Source organism: Colobus angolensis, unplaced genomic scaffold, assembly GCF_000951035.1.
Source record: "Colobus angolensis palliatus isolate OR3802 unplaced genomic scaffold, Cang.pa_1.0 Scaffold464, whole genome shotgun sequence".
Classification (NCBI taxonomy): domain Eukaryota; kingdom Metazoa; phylum Chordata; class Mammalia; order Primates; family Cercopithecidae; genus Colobus; species Colobus angolensis.
This window is the reverse complement of record NW_012118088.1, coordinates 1049250-1061744: the sequence shown is the minus strand read 5'-3', so window position 1 is coordinate 1061744 and position 12495 is coordinate 1049250. Positions and strand designations below refer to the sequence as shown.

At 39.6% G+C, this 12495-nt stretch overlaps 1 protein-coding gene across 1 annotated transcript in view; it reads right to left on the bottom strand.

The window, feature by feature from the left end:
- TNRC6A (trinucleotide repeat containing 6A) overlaps positions 1–12495 on the bottom strand; it is a 101850-nt gene that overhangs the window by 88930 nt on the left and 425 nt on the right. The window contains exon 2 of the mRNA XM_011958265.1: positions 12337–12384. Coding sequence (XP_011813655.1) covers positions 12337–12384 — 48 coding nt within the window. The remainder of the gene's footprint in view (positions 1–12336; positions 12385–12495) is intronic.

Below are 12495 nucleotides of genomic sequence, written 5' to 3'. Positions count from 1 at the left end.
GGCCGAGACGGGCGGATCACGAGGTCAGGAGATCGAGACCATCCTGGCTAACACGGTGAAAACCCGTCTCTACTAAAAAATACAAAAAACTAGCCAGGCGAGGTGGCGGGTGCCTGTAGTCCCAGCTACTCGGGAGGCTAAGGCAGGAGAATGGCATAAACCCGGGAGGCGAAGCTTGCAGTGAGCTGAGATCCGGCCACTGCACTCCAGCCCGGGCGACAGAGCAAGACTTCGTCTCAATCAACAAAAAAAACAAAAAAAAACAGGTGTACACGGACTAGGTGTGGTGGCTCACACCTGTAATCCCAGTGCTTTGGAGGGCCAAGGTGGTAGGATCACTTGAGGCCAGGAGTTTGAGACAAACCTGGGCAACATAGCAAGACCCTGTCTCTACAAAAACTAAAAAGTTAGCCAGGTACAGAGGCACATGCCTTTAGTCCCAGTTACTCAGGAGGCTGAAGCACAAGGATCACCTGAGCCCAAGAATTCAATGCTACAATGAGCCACGATCACGCCACTGTATTCCAGCCTGGGCAATAGAGTAAGAACATGTCTCCAAAAAAATAAATAAATAAAATGTAAAATGTGTACACTAATAGCTAGCCATGAGAGACTAGGCACATAGCACTGCACTAAACTAAGGTTAGGATGCAAAGAAGGTTGCAACCAAAGGAGGAAGTGTATACAGTAGAAAATAAAACTGAATACATAAAAACAATTATTATAGCACAATGCAGAATTAGGTGGATGCAAAACCAACAGCTAAAGGTCCCAGATTGCAAACCAGAGCAAATCAGGTACCAGGTACCAAAAGAGAACCAAGGTATCAAAAGATAAATCTACAGACCAATAACCCTTATGAATACAAACATAAAGCTCCTCAACAAAAGACTAACACACCAAATCTAGCAACATACAAACAGGACTACACAAAGTGGATTTATCCCAGGAATGCAAGGTTGGTTTAACATGAAAATCAACGATATACACCATGTTAATAGAATAATGGACAAAGCTACATGATGATTTCAAGAGACACAGAAAAAGCATCTGACAAAATCCAGTATCATTTTGTGAGACAAAAACACTCAAAATAGGAATAAAAGAAAACTTCCTTAATCTGATAAAGGCTCACAGCTCACAACATACATAATGATAAAGACTGCATACTTTTCCCTCAAGATTAGGAACAAGACAAGGATGTCTGATTTTGCCACTTCCTATTCAACATTGACCTGGAGGTTCCAGTCAGAAAAAAGAGAGTGCATGTGTGAGTAAGCATGCACCAAAATTGGAAAAGATGTAAAACTCTCCCTATTCACAGATGACAGGCTCTTGTACACAGAAAGTCCGAATGAATCCATATACATAAAGACTACTAGAACTAATGAACATGTTCAGCACAGCCACAGGACACAGTATCAACATGCAAAAATCAATTGGCTGACACACACTATAATACGGACAAATCTTAAGGACACTATGCTAAGTGAAATAAGCCAGTCACAAAAGGATTTTCAAAAACTCTGTGACTCCACTAATGAGGTATCTAGAATAATCAAATGCATAGAGACAGAAGGTGGAATGGTGGCTGCCAAGAGTTGAAGGCAATAGGGAGTTATGATTTAACGGGTACAGAGTTTCCGTTTTACAAGATGAAGAGATGCAGAGATGGATAGTGGTGATGGCTGCACAACAATGTGAATGGACTTAATGCCACCAAACTACATCATTTAAAATGGGTAAGATGGTAAATTTTACGTGTTTTACAATTTTTAAAAAACTTTAAAAAAAACTATTGTATTTCTATACAGTAGCAGTGGACAACCCACAGAGTAAATCAAGAAAACAATTCCATCTACAACAGCATCAAAAAGTTTTAGGAATAAATTTCACAAAAGCACAATTAAACACTGAAAACTACCTAACATCTTTGAAAGCAATTAAAGACCTAAATAAACAGAAAAAGATTCCATGTTCGTGAACTGGAAGACTTAATATTATAAAATGCAATACCGTCCACACTGGCCTACATATTCAACACTGTTCCTATCAAAATCTCAGCTGCCTTTTTGCTGAAATTGACAAGCTTATCCAAAAATTCACAAGAAATGCAACCAGAATAGTCAATGCAATCTTTAAAAAAAAATTTTTTTAAATAATTAGTCTCTGGTTATCTAGCCAATGCAGTCTTGAAGGCAGGCTCACACTGATTTCAAACTTATTACAAAGCTGAAGTAATCAAGACAGTGTGGAAGTGGCATAATGATGAACACACAGTATCAACAGTATAGAATTGAGAGTCCAGAAATAATTCTTCATTTTATGATCAAGTGACTTGACTTTCAACAGCGTGCCAAGATGAAAGTCTTTCTAACAAATGAAGCTGGAATAACTGGATAGGTAACTATGTAACAAGAATGAAGTTGGAGCCCTCATGCCATAGGCAAAACTTAACTCAAAATGAATTACAGAACTAAACGTAAGAACTAACACTATAAAATTATTAGAATACAAGTAAATCTTTGTGTCCTTGGATTTGTTGCCAACACCAGTAACAGAAAAAAATAATGGTAAACTACATTTACAAAATTAAAAATTTCTGTGCTTCGAGGGGCTCCATCAAGAAAGTGAAAAGAGACTGCGCGCAGTGGCTCATGCCTGGGATCCTAGCACTTTGGGAGGCAGAGGTGGGTGGATCATTTAAGCCCAGGAGTTCAAGGCCGGCCTGGCCAACATAGTGAAACTCTGTCTCTATTAAAAACACAAAAATTAGTCAGGTGTGGTGGTGGGTGCCTGTAATCCCAGTTACTTAGGAGGCTGAGGGAGGAGAAATGCTTCAACCTGGCAGGTGGAGTCTGCGGTGAGCTGAGATCATGCCACTGCACTCCAGCCTGGGCAACAGAGCGAGACTCTGTCTCAAAAAAAACAAAAAAAAAACACAATAAATAAAAACAAAAGCCACAAAATAGGAAAAAAATACCTGTAAATCATGTATCTAATAAGGGACTTGTATCTAAGCCATATAAAGATCTTTTTCAATGACAAAAAATATCACCTAATTTAAAAATGGGAGAAGAATCTGAATGGTCATTTCTCAGATCAGATATACGAATGGCCAATAAGGACATGAAAAGATTCTAATCTTTAGCCATTAGGAAAATGTAAATCAAAACCACAATGAGATACCACTTTACATCCATTAGGATGGCTAAAATCAGAAACAAGAACCCTAACAAATGCTAGCAATGGAAAGGATGTGGAGAAACCAGCGCCTCCATACATTGCTGATGAGAATGTAAAACTGTGCAGCTGCTTTGCAAACAGTCTGGCAGTTCCTCAAAAAGTTAAATAGAGGCTGAGCAACACAGTGAAACCCTATCTCTACAAAATATACAAAAAATTAGCCAGGCACGGTGGCATGCGCCTGCAGTCCCAGCTACCTGGGAGGCAGAGGTGGGAGGATGACTTGAGCCTGGGAGGTGGGAGGTTGTAGTGAGCTGAGATTGCGCCAATGAACTTCAGCCTGGGCAACAGAGGGAGTCTGTCTCAAAAAACAAAACAAAACAACACAAACAAAAAGTTAAACAGAGTTACCATATGAACCAGCAATTCCACCCCTAGGTGTATAACCAATAGAATTGAAAATATATGTCCACACAAACATTTGTACATAAATGTTCATAGCAATATTATTCATAAAAGCCCCAAAGTAAAAAACAGCCCAAATGCCCATTAACTGACGAATGGACTAACAAAATGGGCAACAGCCGTACAATGACATTTATTTGCCCATAAAAAGGAATAAAGGATATATGCGATGTGATGGATGAATCTTGGAAACATTACACTAAATAAGACAAGTCAGGTACAAAAGAATCATATGGTATGATTCCACTTAAACGAAAATAGGCAAATCCATAGAGTTACAATAGAATGTAGATTAGTGGTTGCCAGAGGCTGGGGGGAAGGGACAAATGGGGAGTGGCTGCTATTATGGGGCTTTTGGGTGAAGGGGTGAAAATTCTAGAATTAGATGGTGGTGCTGACTGCACAACTCTGTGAATAAACTAAAAACCATTAAATCATACACTTTGTGGACTTTAAAGGGGTGAATTTTATCGTATGGGAATTTTATCTGAATAAAGCTGTTATTTAAAAGTTGAGAGAGAAATTGAAGGGTACATTCAGAGAAGGAAGAATTGGGGACAGGGTAAAAGGTGGAAGGCAAAACTGATAAGCTGAGAGTCACTGGGGAAGAGCTAACAAAGGTTTCTAAGAAATAGTGACTGACAGGCCTCATAAACATGGCTTGAGGACGATTAACCTGCAGCAGTGTAAAGAATGCACATTTTATGACCCTATCTTTAAAAGGTAAGATTTTCACTATATGCCTCACATTGCAAAGGGATTCACAAGTGGAATAACATACAAAACATATTTCTCTTACATCATTTATATAGTCAATGATCAAGGAATAAATGATATTTAGAAGGACATTTAAAATCAGCACATACTTAACTACCATTTTCTCCCGTCTGTGCACACATGTGTTTTAGGGAAACGTCAAAAGAATGGGAGAAAGGACCAAAGTCAACAAAACACAGACGTCATAACTCTAAAACTATTCAATATTATTGCAGCAAACAGCTCAATAAATGCTCCCTGACTGAAAACCACTAATAAGAACAACAAAACAACTGAGTTGGTTTAATCTTGTTTGTTATTATACAAAATCCAATCAGTCACTGTTTGCAGAAAATATCTTGTAAGGTTCAAAGTATAAAATTCCTCAACCAGGTTTCAATCTGTTTTGAACATTCCATTTAAAATGGGAAGTCAGCTGAGTCATCATCACATAATATACTACTGCTAAAAATTCAAAATGCTTTTCCCTAGTTACAAGAGTGGAAATGCTAGGATTCCTGCTTCATAGCCAACTCAAACACACAGAGTATGCAAATCACTTTTAAAATAAGACATCTTAAATAGGAAATTTAAACTATATTTATTTTCATGGGTGGCTTTTTTGTAAGATGGAAAGAAGCTATGCCTTAGTCGAATATTACTTCCTTTTGAATCTCAAACATCTTCCTCTTATTGATACTATCCAGCTCCTCTGACAACCTCCTCATAACGAAGCAGTTTCTTAATCTTTGAGGAGTAATGACCCTTTGAGATCCAATGAGCACTAAGGACTGTATCTGCTTTTGTTGTGTTTTTTTTTTTATTTTAGCATACATTCAATTTTGCAAAATACTTCATAATACCTGTGGTCCCTCTGTAGAATCGGGATGAGAACCCTTGGTCTGGTGGCACCGTGCCCCTCTAATTTCAATGAGGCATTCTTTCAAGAAAGTGTATTACAAGCCCGGCCCCAATGTTTCATTTTCCTACCAGGGTTATCAGTTCATCACTGGTCAAAGCTGAAAACAAGCAACTTTTATGTCCCACAGTAAGGGAGCTACCTTCAGCATAAATCTTCATAAAAGCAGTAATCATTATGGCCGATCGATTTAAATACAAAGGCTTGTAATTACTGTATCCTCAAATATTTAAAATTACACCTCAGTTTAAACCAACTGTTTGGCATTTCCTAAAATGAAAGAAACACCAAGTCAGTGTAGAAGTGACAGTACTGGATAACCTTTCGGTTAATTTACTTCAAAATGCTGTGGAGAGGGAATACTGAAGACAAACACATCATCACCTATGGGATACTCCTGCCAAAAAGGGTCAACCTGAACCTTATCATACAGACAAGACGCAAAAAATGTAAATTTCAGTCTGCAAAAACTACTAGACTGGACTATTTCAAAATGGCATTGTCATGAGAGAAGCAGAAAAGGGCAGGAAAATGCTCCTAATGTAAGAGAAACTTCAGACACAACTAAATGCAACCCAGGATGCAGAACTGAGTGAAAGAACAAATATAACTTAAAAAAAAAAAATCGAGAAAATTGGGAAACTCTGAATAGGGACCAGACAGTATTGTAAAGTTAAACTTCCTGTGGGTGATCTCTTGATTGTTGTTAGGTAGGATGCCCTTATTCTGTGAGATACCTACTGCCATATTTTGGTGTTCAATGTCATGATAGAACAAACGTGGCAAAATACTAATAATCATTAAAACTAGGTAAAGAGACACAGGTATTTGTTGCAACATTTTTGCAATTCTGCTTAAGGTCAGAATGATTATTTATTTATTTATTTACTTGAGACAGAGTTTTGCTTTTGTGCCCAGGCTAGGCTGGAGTGCAATGGCGCAATTTTGGCTCACTGCAACCCCCGCCTGCCAAGTTCAAGCGATTCTCCTCCCTCACCCTCCCAAGTAGCTGGGATTACAGGCATGTGCCACCATGCCAGGCTAATTTTTGTATTTTTAGTAAAGATGGGGTTTCACCACGTTGGTCAGGCTGGTGTCGAACTAACTCCTGACCTCCAGTGATCTGCTCACCTCAGCCTCCCAAAGTGCTGGGATTACAGGCATGAGTCACCGTGCACCACCAATTTTTAAAAATTTTTAAATGAGGCCGGGCGCGGTGGCTCAAGCCTGTAATCCCAGCACTTTGGGAGGCCGAGACGGGCGGATCACGAGGTCAGGAGATCGAGACCATCCTGGCTAACACGGTGAAACCCCGTCTCTACTAAAAACTACAAAAAACTAGCCAGGCGACGTGGGGGCGCCTGTAGTCCCAGCTACTCGGGAGGCTGAGGCAGGAGAATGGCGTGAACCCGGGAGGCGGAGCTTGCAGTGAGCTGAGATCTGGCCACAGCACTCCAGCCTGGGTGACAGAGCGAGACTCCGTCTCAAAAAAAAAAAAAAAAAATTTTAAATGAGACAGGGATTTCTGTTTTTTCAGTGAGAGACTTAATCATGCATTAGTCTGAACAGAATACATATAACGCATACCATTTTAGTCTTTCCAATCATGGGCAATATTTTTGCAGTTATCATTAAAATTGTAAAGATGTTTTGCAATTGATACTTTCAGATATTTCAGATGCCAAAAATCAAAACAGCTTACAGAATGGCATTCTTTTTATGTTTATATTCAAATTTTCCAGAGGGTTATTACACATTTTTAAATTAAGCTTACAGTTTGAGATTAATTTATTCTATCAAGTGATTTACCACTTATTTGCCAAATTAAGCTAGAAAAAAAACATATTAGGTTTGTACATTAAAAATGGGCAAAAACCACAACTAACTTTTGCACTAACCTATAGCAATATGCATGCGCTGGCCTGCAAACCATATCACAGCAAAGCAAAAGAAAAGGTTAACCAAATCAGATTTTTTTTTTTTTCAGACAAAGGTTGATGAATTGCATGAGTGGGATCCACCTTAGCTACGGAGATACTCCTGCTGTCCTAGTCATTTCTTTTCTTTCTTTCTTTCGAAACGGAGTTTCATTCTGTTGCAGAGGCTGGAGTGCAATGGCACAATCTCAGCTCACTGCAACCTCCACCACTCAGGTTCAGATCCTCCTGTCTTAGCCTCCCAAATAGCTGGGATTACAGGTGCATGCCACCACATCTGGCTAATTTTTGTATTTTTAGTAGAGATGGGGTCTCACCATGTTGGCCAAGCTGGCCTTGAATTCCTGACCTCAAATGATCCACCTGCCTCGGCTCCCAAAGTGCTGGGACCACACATGGCCTGTCCTAGTCATTTCTAATATAGCATTTGTCCCAGGCAAAAGCATCTCAGACAAGAGTCCCAGTTTAGATGCAACATTATATGGTATATAGCACCTTTAACAACTTTTGTTGTATGAGACATACAGTTGGTTTATGGGGGGACAAATCAGCATAACGTGAAGTTAACTTCTTTAAACACATTTAGTACATGATAGTAAAGTCATCGCAATGGACATAACATAGTGAGATAATGGCTTTCACTCTTTTAGGAAAAAAAAGGACAAAACAAAATTATATTTTATCTATTGTGCAATATAAAATAAAATACTGCACAATGGGAATAATGCTAGAATTAGAGTCAAAAGGCCTGTTTAAATCCCAGCTCTGTCACTTGATAGAGAATATAAACTTGCATTAAGTTACTGAATCTGTTTCAACCATAGCTTTCTCACTTGAGAAATGAAGAAGTGAGAATGCTGGCTGATCTCCATCTAAAGTCACAGTCCAGCTCTAAATATTCAATGATTCTATGATTCTGGCCTCCAAAATATTTTTTCAGACTAGACCAGTTGAGTTCAACTGGTCTAGACCAGTACTGACAGATTTTTTTTTTACAATTGCAAAATGCAACTTAGCATCTTCTCTCCCCGAACTCCTATTTCTGCTCTGACTTCTATTCTGTTCAGAGGTTGGGTCAAACTCTCATTCACCCAAGATGAAGGTCCCTATGTATTTTTAACTCCTCTGACACCTAATCAGCTGTTAAATCCCAGATTCTTAACTTCCGCAGTATCTTATACACTCCTCTTTTTTTCCTTTCTTTTTTTTTCACTCTGTTGCCCAGGCTGGAATGCAGTGGCACAAACTCAGCTCACTGCAGCCTCAAACTCCTGGGCTCAAGCAACTTCCCACCTCAGCCTCCCAAGCAGCTGGGACTACAGGTGCACACCACCATACCCAGTTAATTTTTTAAAATTTTTTTGTAGAGGCAGGGTCTATCATGTTGCACAGGCTGGTCTCAAACTCCTGGGCTCAATCCTCCTGCCTTGGCCTCCCGAAGTGCTGGGATTACAGGTGTCAGCCACTGGGTCCAGCCTCACTCACCTCTCTTTGCCACCACTTCAATTCAGGCCTCCATTGCCTCTTGCCTAGATCGCTAGTTTTCTCCCATAAATACACCTGGTTAGTAATTCCAGACAAGAAGACTATTCTATCACATCAGTACCCAACAAAAAGCACGCAATAGCTCCCATACCTAAAACTTTATGCACAAGTTCCTCAACCTGACATTCAAGAACCTCTACATCTGGCCTCAACCAGTTTGCTACAAATACTTTATATAACCTGAACTACACACTGCAATATCAAAATCTCCTGTACTTTCTGGATTTTTGTGTCCTTACTTATGCTGTTGTTCTTACAATGCCCTTTTCTCTGCCCTTCAAAATTGATTCTTCAAAGTTCAGTTATAATGGTATCGCCCTCACGTAGACATTATGGCTCCCATGATACTAACATAATGTGACAATTTTAATGGCCAACTGTGAATTTTAAAATACAGTTTACCTATGATAGTAAACTACATTTATTACTTGTGCCAATGTTTAACTGGCACTTCTACCAGCAGGCACACGGTCTTGAGGATTTGCAGCTTAGTAGAGTAAAAGGAGAATGGCAACACATCTTTGACATTCAGAAACCAGAGCTTCCAAACTGAGGATCTGCATAATAGGGTCTGGGCTTCCATGTTAATAAAAGACTTTTTTTTCCTTTTTTCAGACAGTTTCACTCTGTCGAGCAGGCTGGAGTGCAGTGGCATGATCTCGGCTCTCTGCCTCCCGGGTTCAAGTGATTCTCCTGCCTCAGCTTCCCGAGTAGATGGGATTACAGGCGCACGCCACCATGCCCAACTAATTTTTGTATTTTTAGTAGAAATGGGGTTTCACTATGTTGGCCAGGCTGGTCTCGAACTCCTGACCTCAAGCAATCCACCTGCCTCGGCCTCCCAAAGTGCTGGGATTATAGGTGTGAGCCACAGCACTCGGCCAAAAGATGTTTAAATTAACTCAATATCTAAAAGTCGGAGGCTTTCACATTACAATTCCTAATGAAGATCTAGAGCAGTGGTTCTCAGCCAGGGTCGACTTTTGCGCCACACCCAGGGACATATAGCAATATCTGAAAGCATTTTTGATTGTCACAATTGGGCAGGGTGTGCTACTGCGGATGCTGAACATCCTGTGATGCACAGAACAACCCTCACAATAGTAAATTATCTGGTCCAAAATGTCAAGTGCCAAGATTGAGAAACGGATCTAGAAGTATTGCATGCATCTGTGGGTTCTGCCTACCAAAAGAAATTTTCCAATTTTTCAAGTTCAAAGCCTAAAAAGTTACTCCAATTACCAGTGATATGGTCTCCTCCAAGTTACTTAACCACCTTATACCTCAAATTCTACATCTGTAAAATGGAGATAACAATACTACCTACCTCACAGGGTTTTTCAAGGATCAGATGAGTCCATGTAAAATCTTAGGAAAACTGTGCCAGGCACATAGTGAGTAAACAATAAATTTAACTACTTACATTCTTCCCTGGCTTAGTGCCCAGTCCCGCATTTGAAATATTGAAAATGCTTAAAAAATGGTTACTCAATGAATACAATGCCTTGATTTCCTGGGGAGAGCACTAATAGGTAAAGACAGATACATTCTTTTTTGTGAAAAAGCAAACACAGCTAGAGATGGAGTTGAAGGAACCATCTGCCCACTTAATCACTTCTCTCTTTCCTCAGAACACTTTTAACCTGCACGAAATGCTCCCCCCTCACTGGATCCTTAGTACACATTGCCTTACAATCTCTTTGATATTTGTTTTTCCTTTCATGCCTTCTGACCAACTGAATATCCTCAAGCACATGAATGGGATGGTATCTTTTGATTCCTACGTCATCTACCTAGTATTACTGTTATTTATGTACTTACGATAGTCTATTAGACTGTACATGCCCTCTGTGGACATGGACACCACTTTACTTCTTTTTATGTAACCCAAAGGGCCTAACAGACCTCAGCAACTGGCTGGCCCAAGCCGCTCGTTTTATAGATTGGACAGAGAGAGGTTAAGTGACTTGCCAAGAGTCAAGGTCATATTGCAAGTAGCAGAGCTGGAATTCAAACTCTGATAAATAGCCAACCTAGAGACTCGAGTTCTATCTACTATTAAAATTATACCTGTGGTACAGACAATTTTTAATCAAGTACTAGAACACCTTCATAGGAATTAAACTGATACAGTTACCTGACAAAACAAAAATGGAAGGAGAAATAGACCTCTAAGCTCTGTTCTGCTGATACTACACTTTAATGGCTCAACCTGTTTTCTTTAATGTTTCCATATCTTAACATTTCCTTACTAGATTTTGACAACAAAATTTATGTAAATACACCACAAATAGTCAGTGATGTCAGACTTAATTTCCTTTAAATGATTCCATAATTATTCTGAGTAACAGAGAATCCCTTACTGGGTAAACCAATGATGCCTATCCTTCACCATCTGAATACATTCTTTAACGATCACCTGAACAGATTAGTATCTTATGAAACTCAATAGGCCAGCAATTTGGAACAATTCTACACAGTGCAAAATATTTAGACGATTTGAAATGTGAGTGTTAAAAACCCCAATGTAAACCTAAAACCTGCAATAATCAAGAGCAAACTACATTAAAACCTGAGATAAGAGAAATTTTATTTTATTCTCAACAAGTGAAAAAAAATAAGAAAAAAAAAGCTATTCACGGATTTGGTTAACTGGCTAAGTTTCCCTGAGTGTCCCAATATGATGCAAAAGAAAAAGGTGAATAAGAAAGGAAAAGACGGTAGGAAAGAAAATGAATGTGAAAAGGAATTAAATACAGTACAATTCCTTGATGCTTAAGCAATTACAGCTCAATGAAGCTAAATATTTCCATTCCATAAAGACATTGTTTAAAAAAAAAAAAAAACTCCTCCCTTCGCGGTGATGCAAAAGCAGCAGGGCCCAAGAAGGCCCAACAGGAACGATAACCTCTTCCGGAGAAAAGATTTTTAATTATTTTACCGGCTGATAAAAAGAGCACACACCGAACACTGACAGAAACGGAGTTTCAAAGGAAAACAAAACGCAGCTTATGCTTGGTAAAGTTCAAGGACAAAACTGTTTCCAATGCAACAGAATCCGCCTGACTACAATGTGTTGGGGGGGTGGGGGGAAGAAAATGCGAACACATAGTATCTTTTCATAAAGGCAACAATTTAAACTACAAAGTAATAACGGGGAAGCCAAAACAGTTTGACAGCCCGCCATAAGGGCCGCCTCAATCATGAGTCACACAATGCCTGCAACCATTTACAATAGTAATTAATGCACAAGTCCCCTAATTAAATTCTAAAAGGGTGAGAATGCTTTAACTAAGTTTACAAGAATTGCTTTGCGCTTTTTTTTTTTTTTTTAAAGAAAGAAACACGCGTAATTACGCATCTCCCCGCAATCCCTCCAGTATTCCCCCCAGGCCGCTTCTCCCGAATGTCTGCTCTCTGGGTGCGGAAGAAAATGACACGGGGGAACTTCTCAACCCAGAAAGGGCGAATCGCAGTAAAAATACACGATTATCATGGGGCGGGAGATGCAAAGCTCGCCCATCTTACCTGCTAAGATTTCTTTCTACGTCTTTGGTAGCTTTAGCTTCCAATTCTCTGAAACAAAAAACAAAAACAAAAAACAAAAACACACACACAAAAACGAGATGCGCGTGAAAACGGAGCTGCTGCGGCAGAGGCTCGCGCCGGGGCCGGATGGGGGAGGGG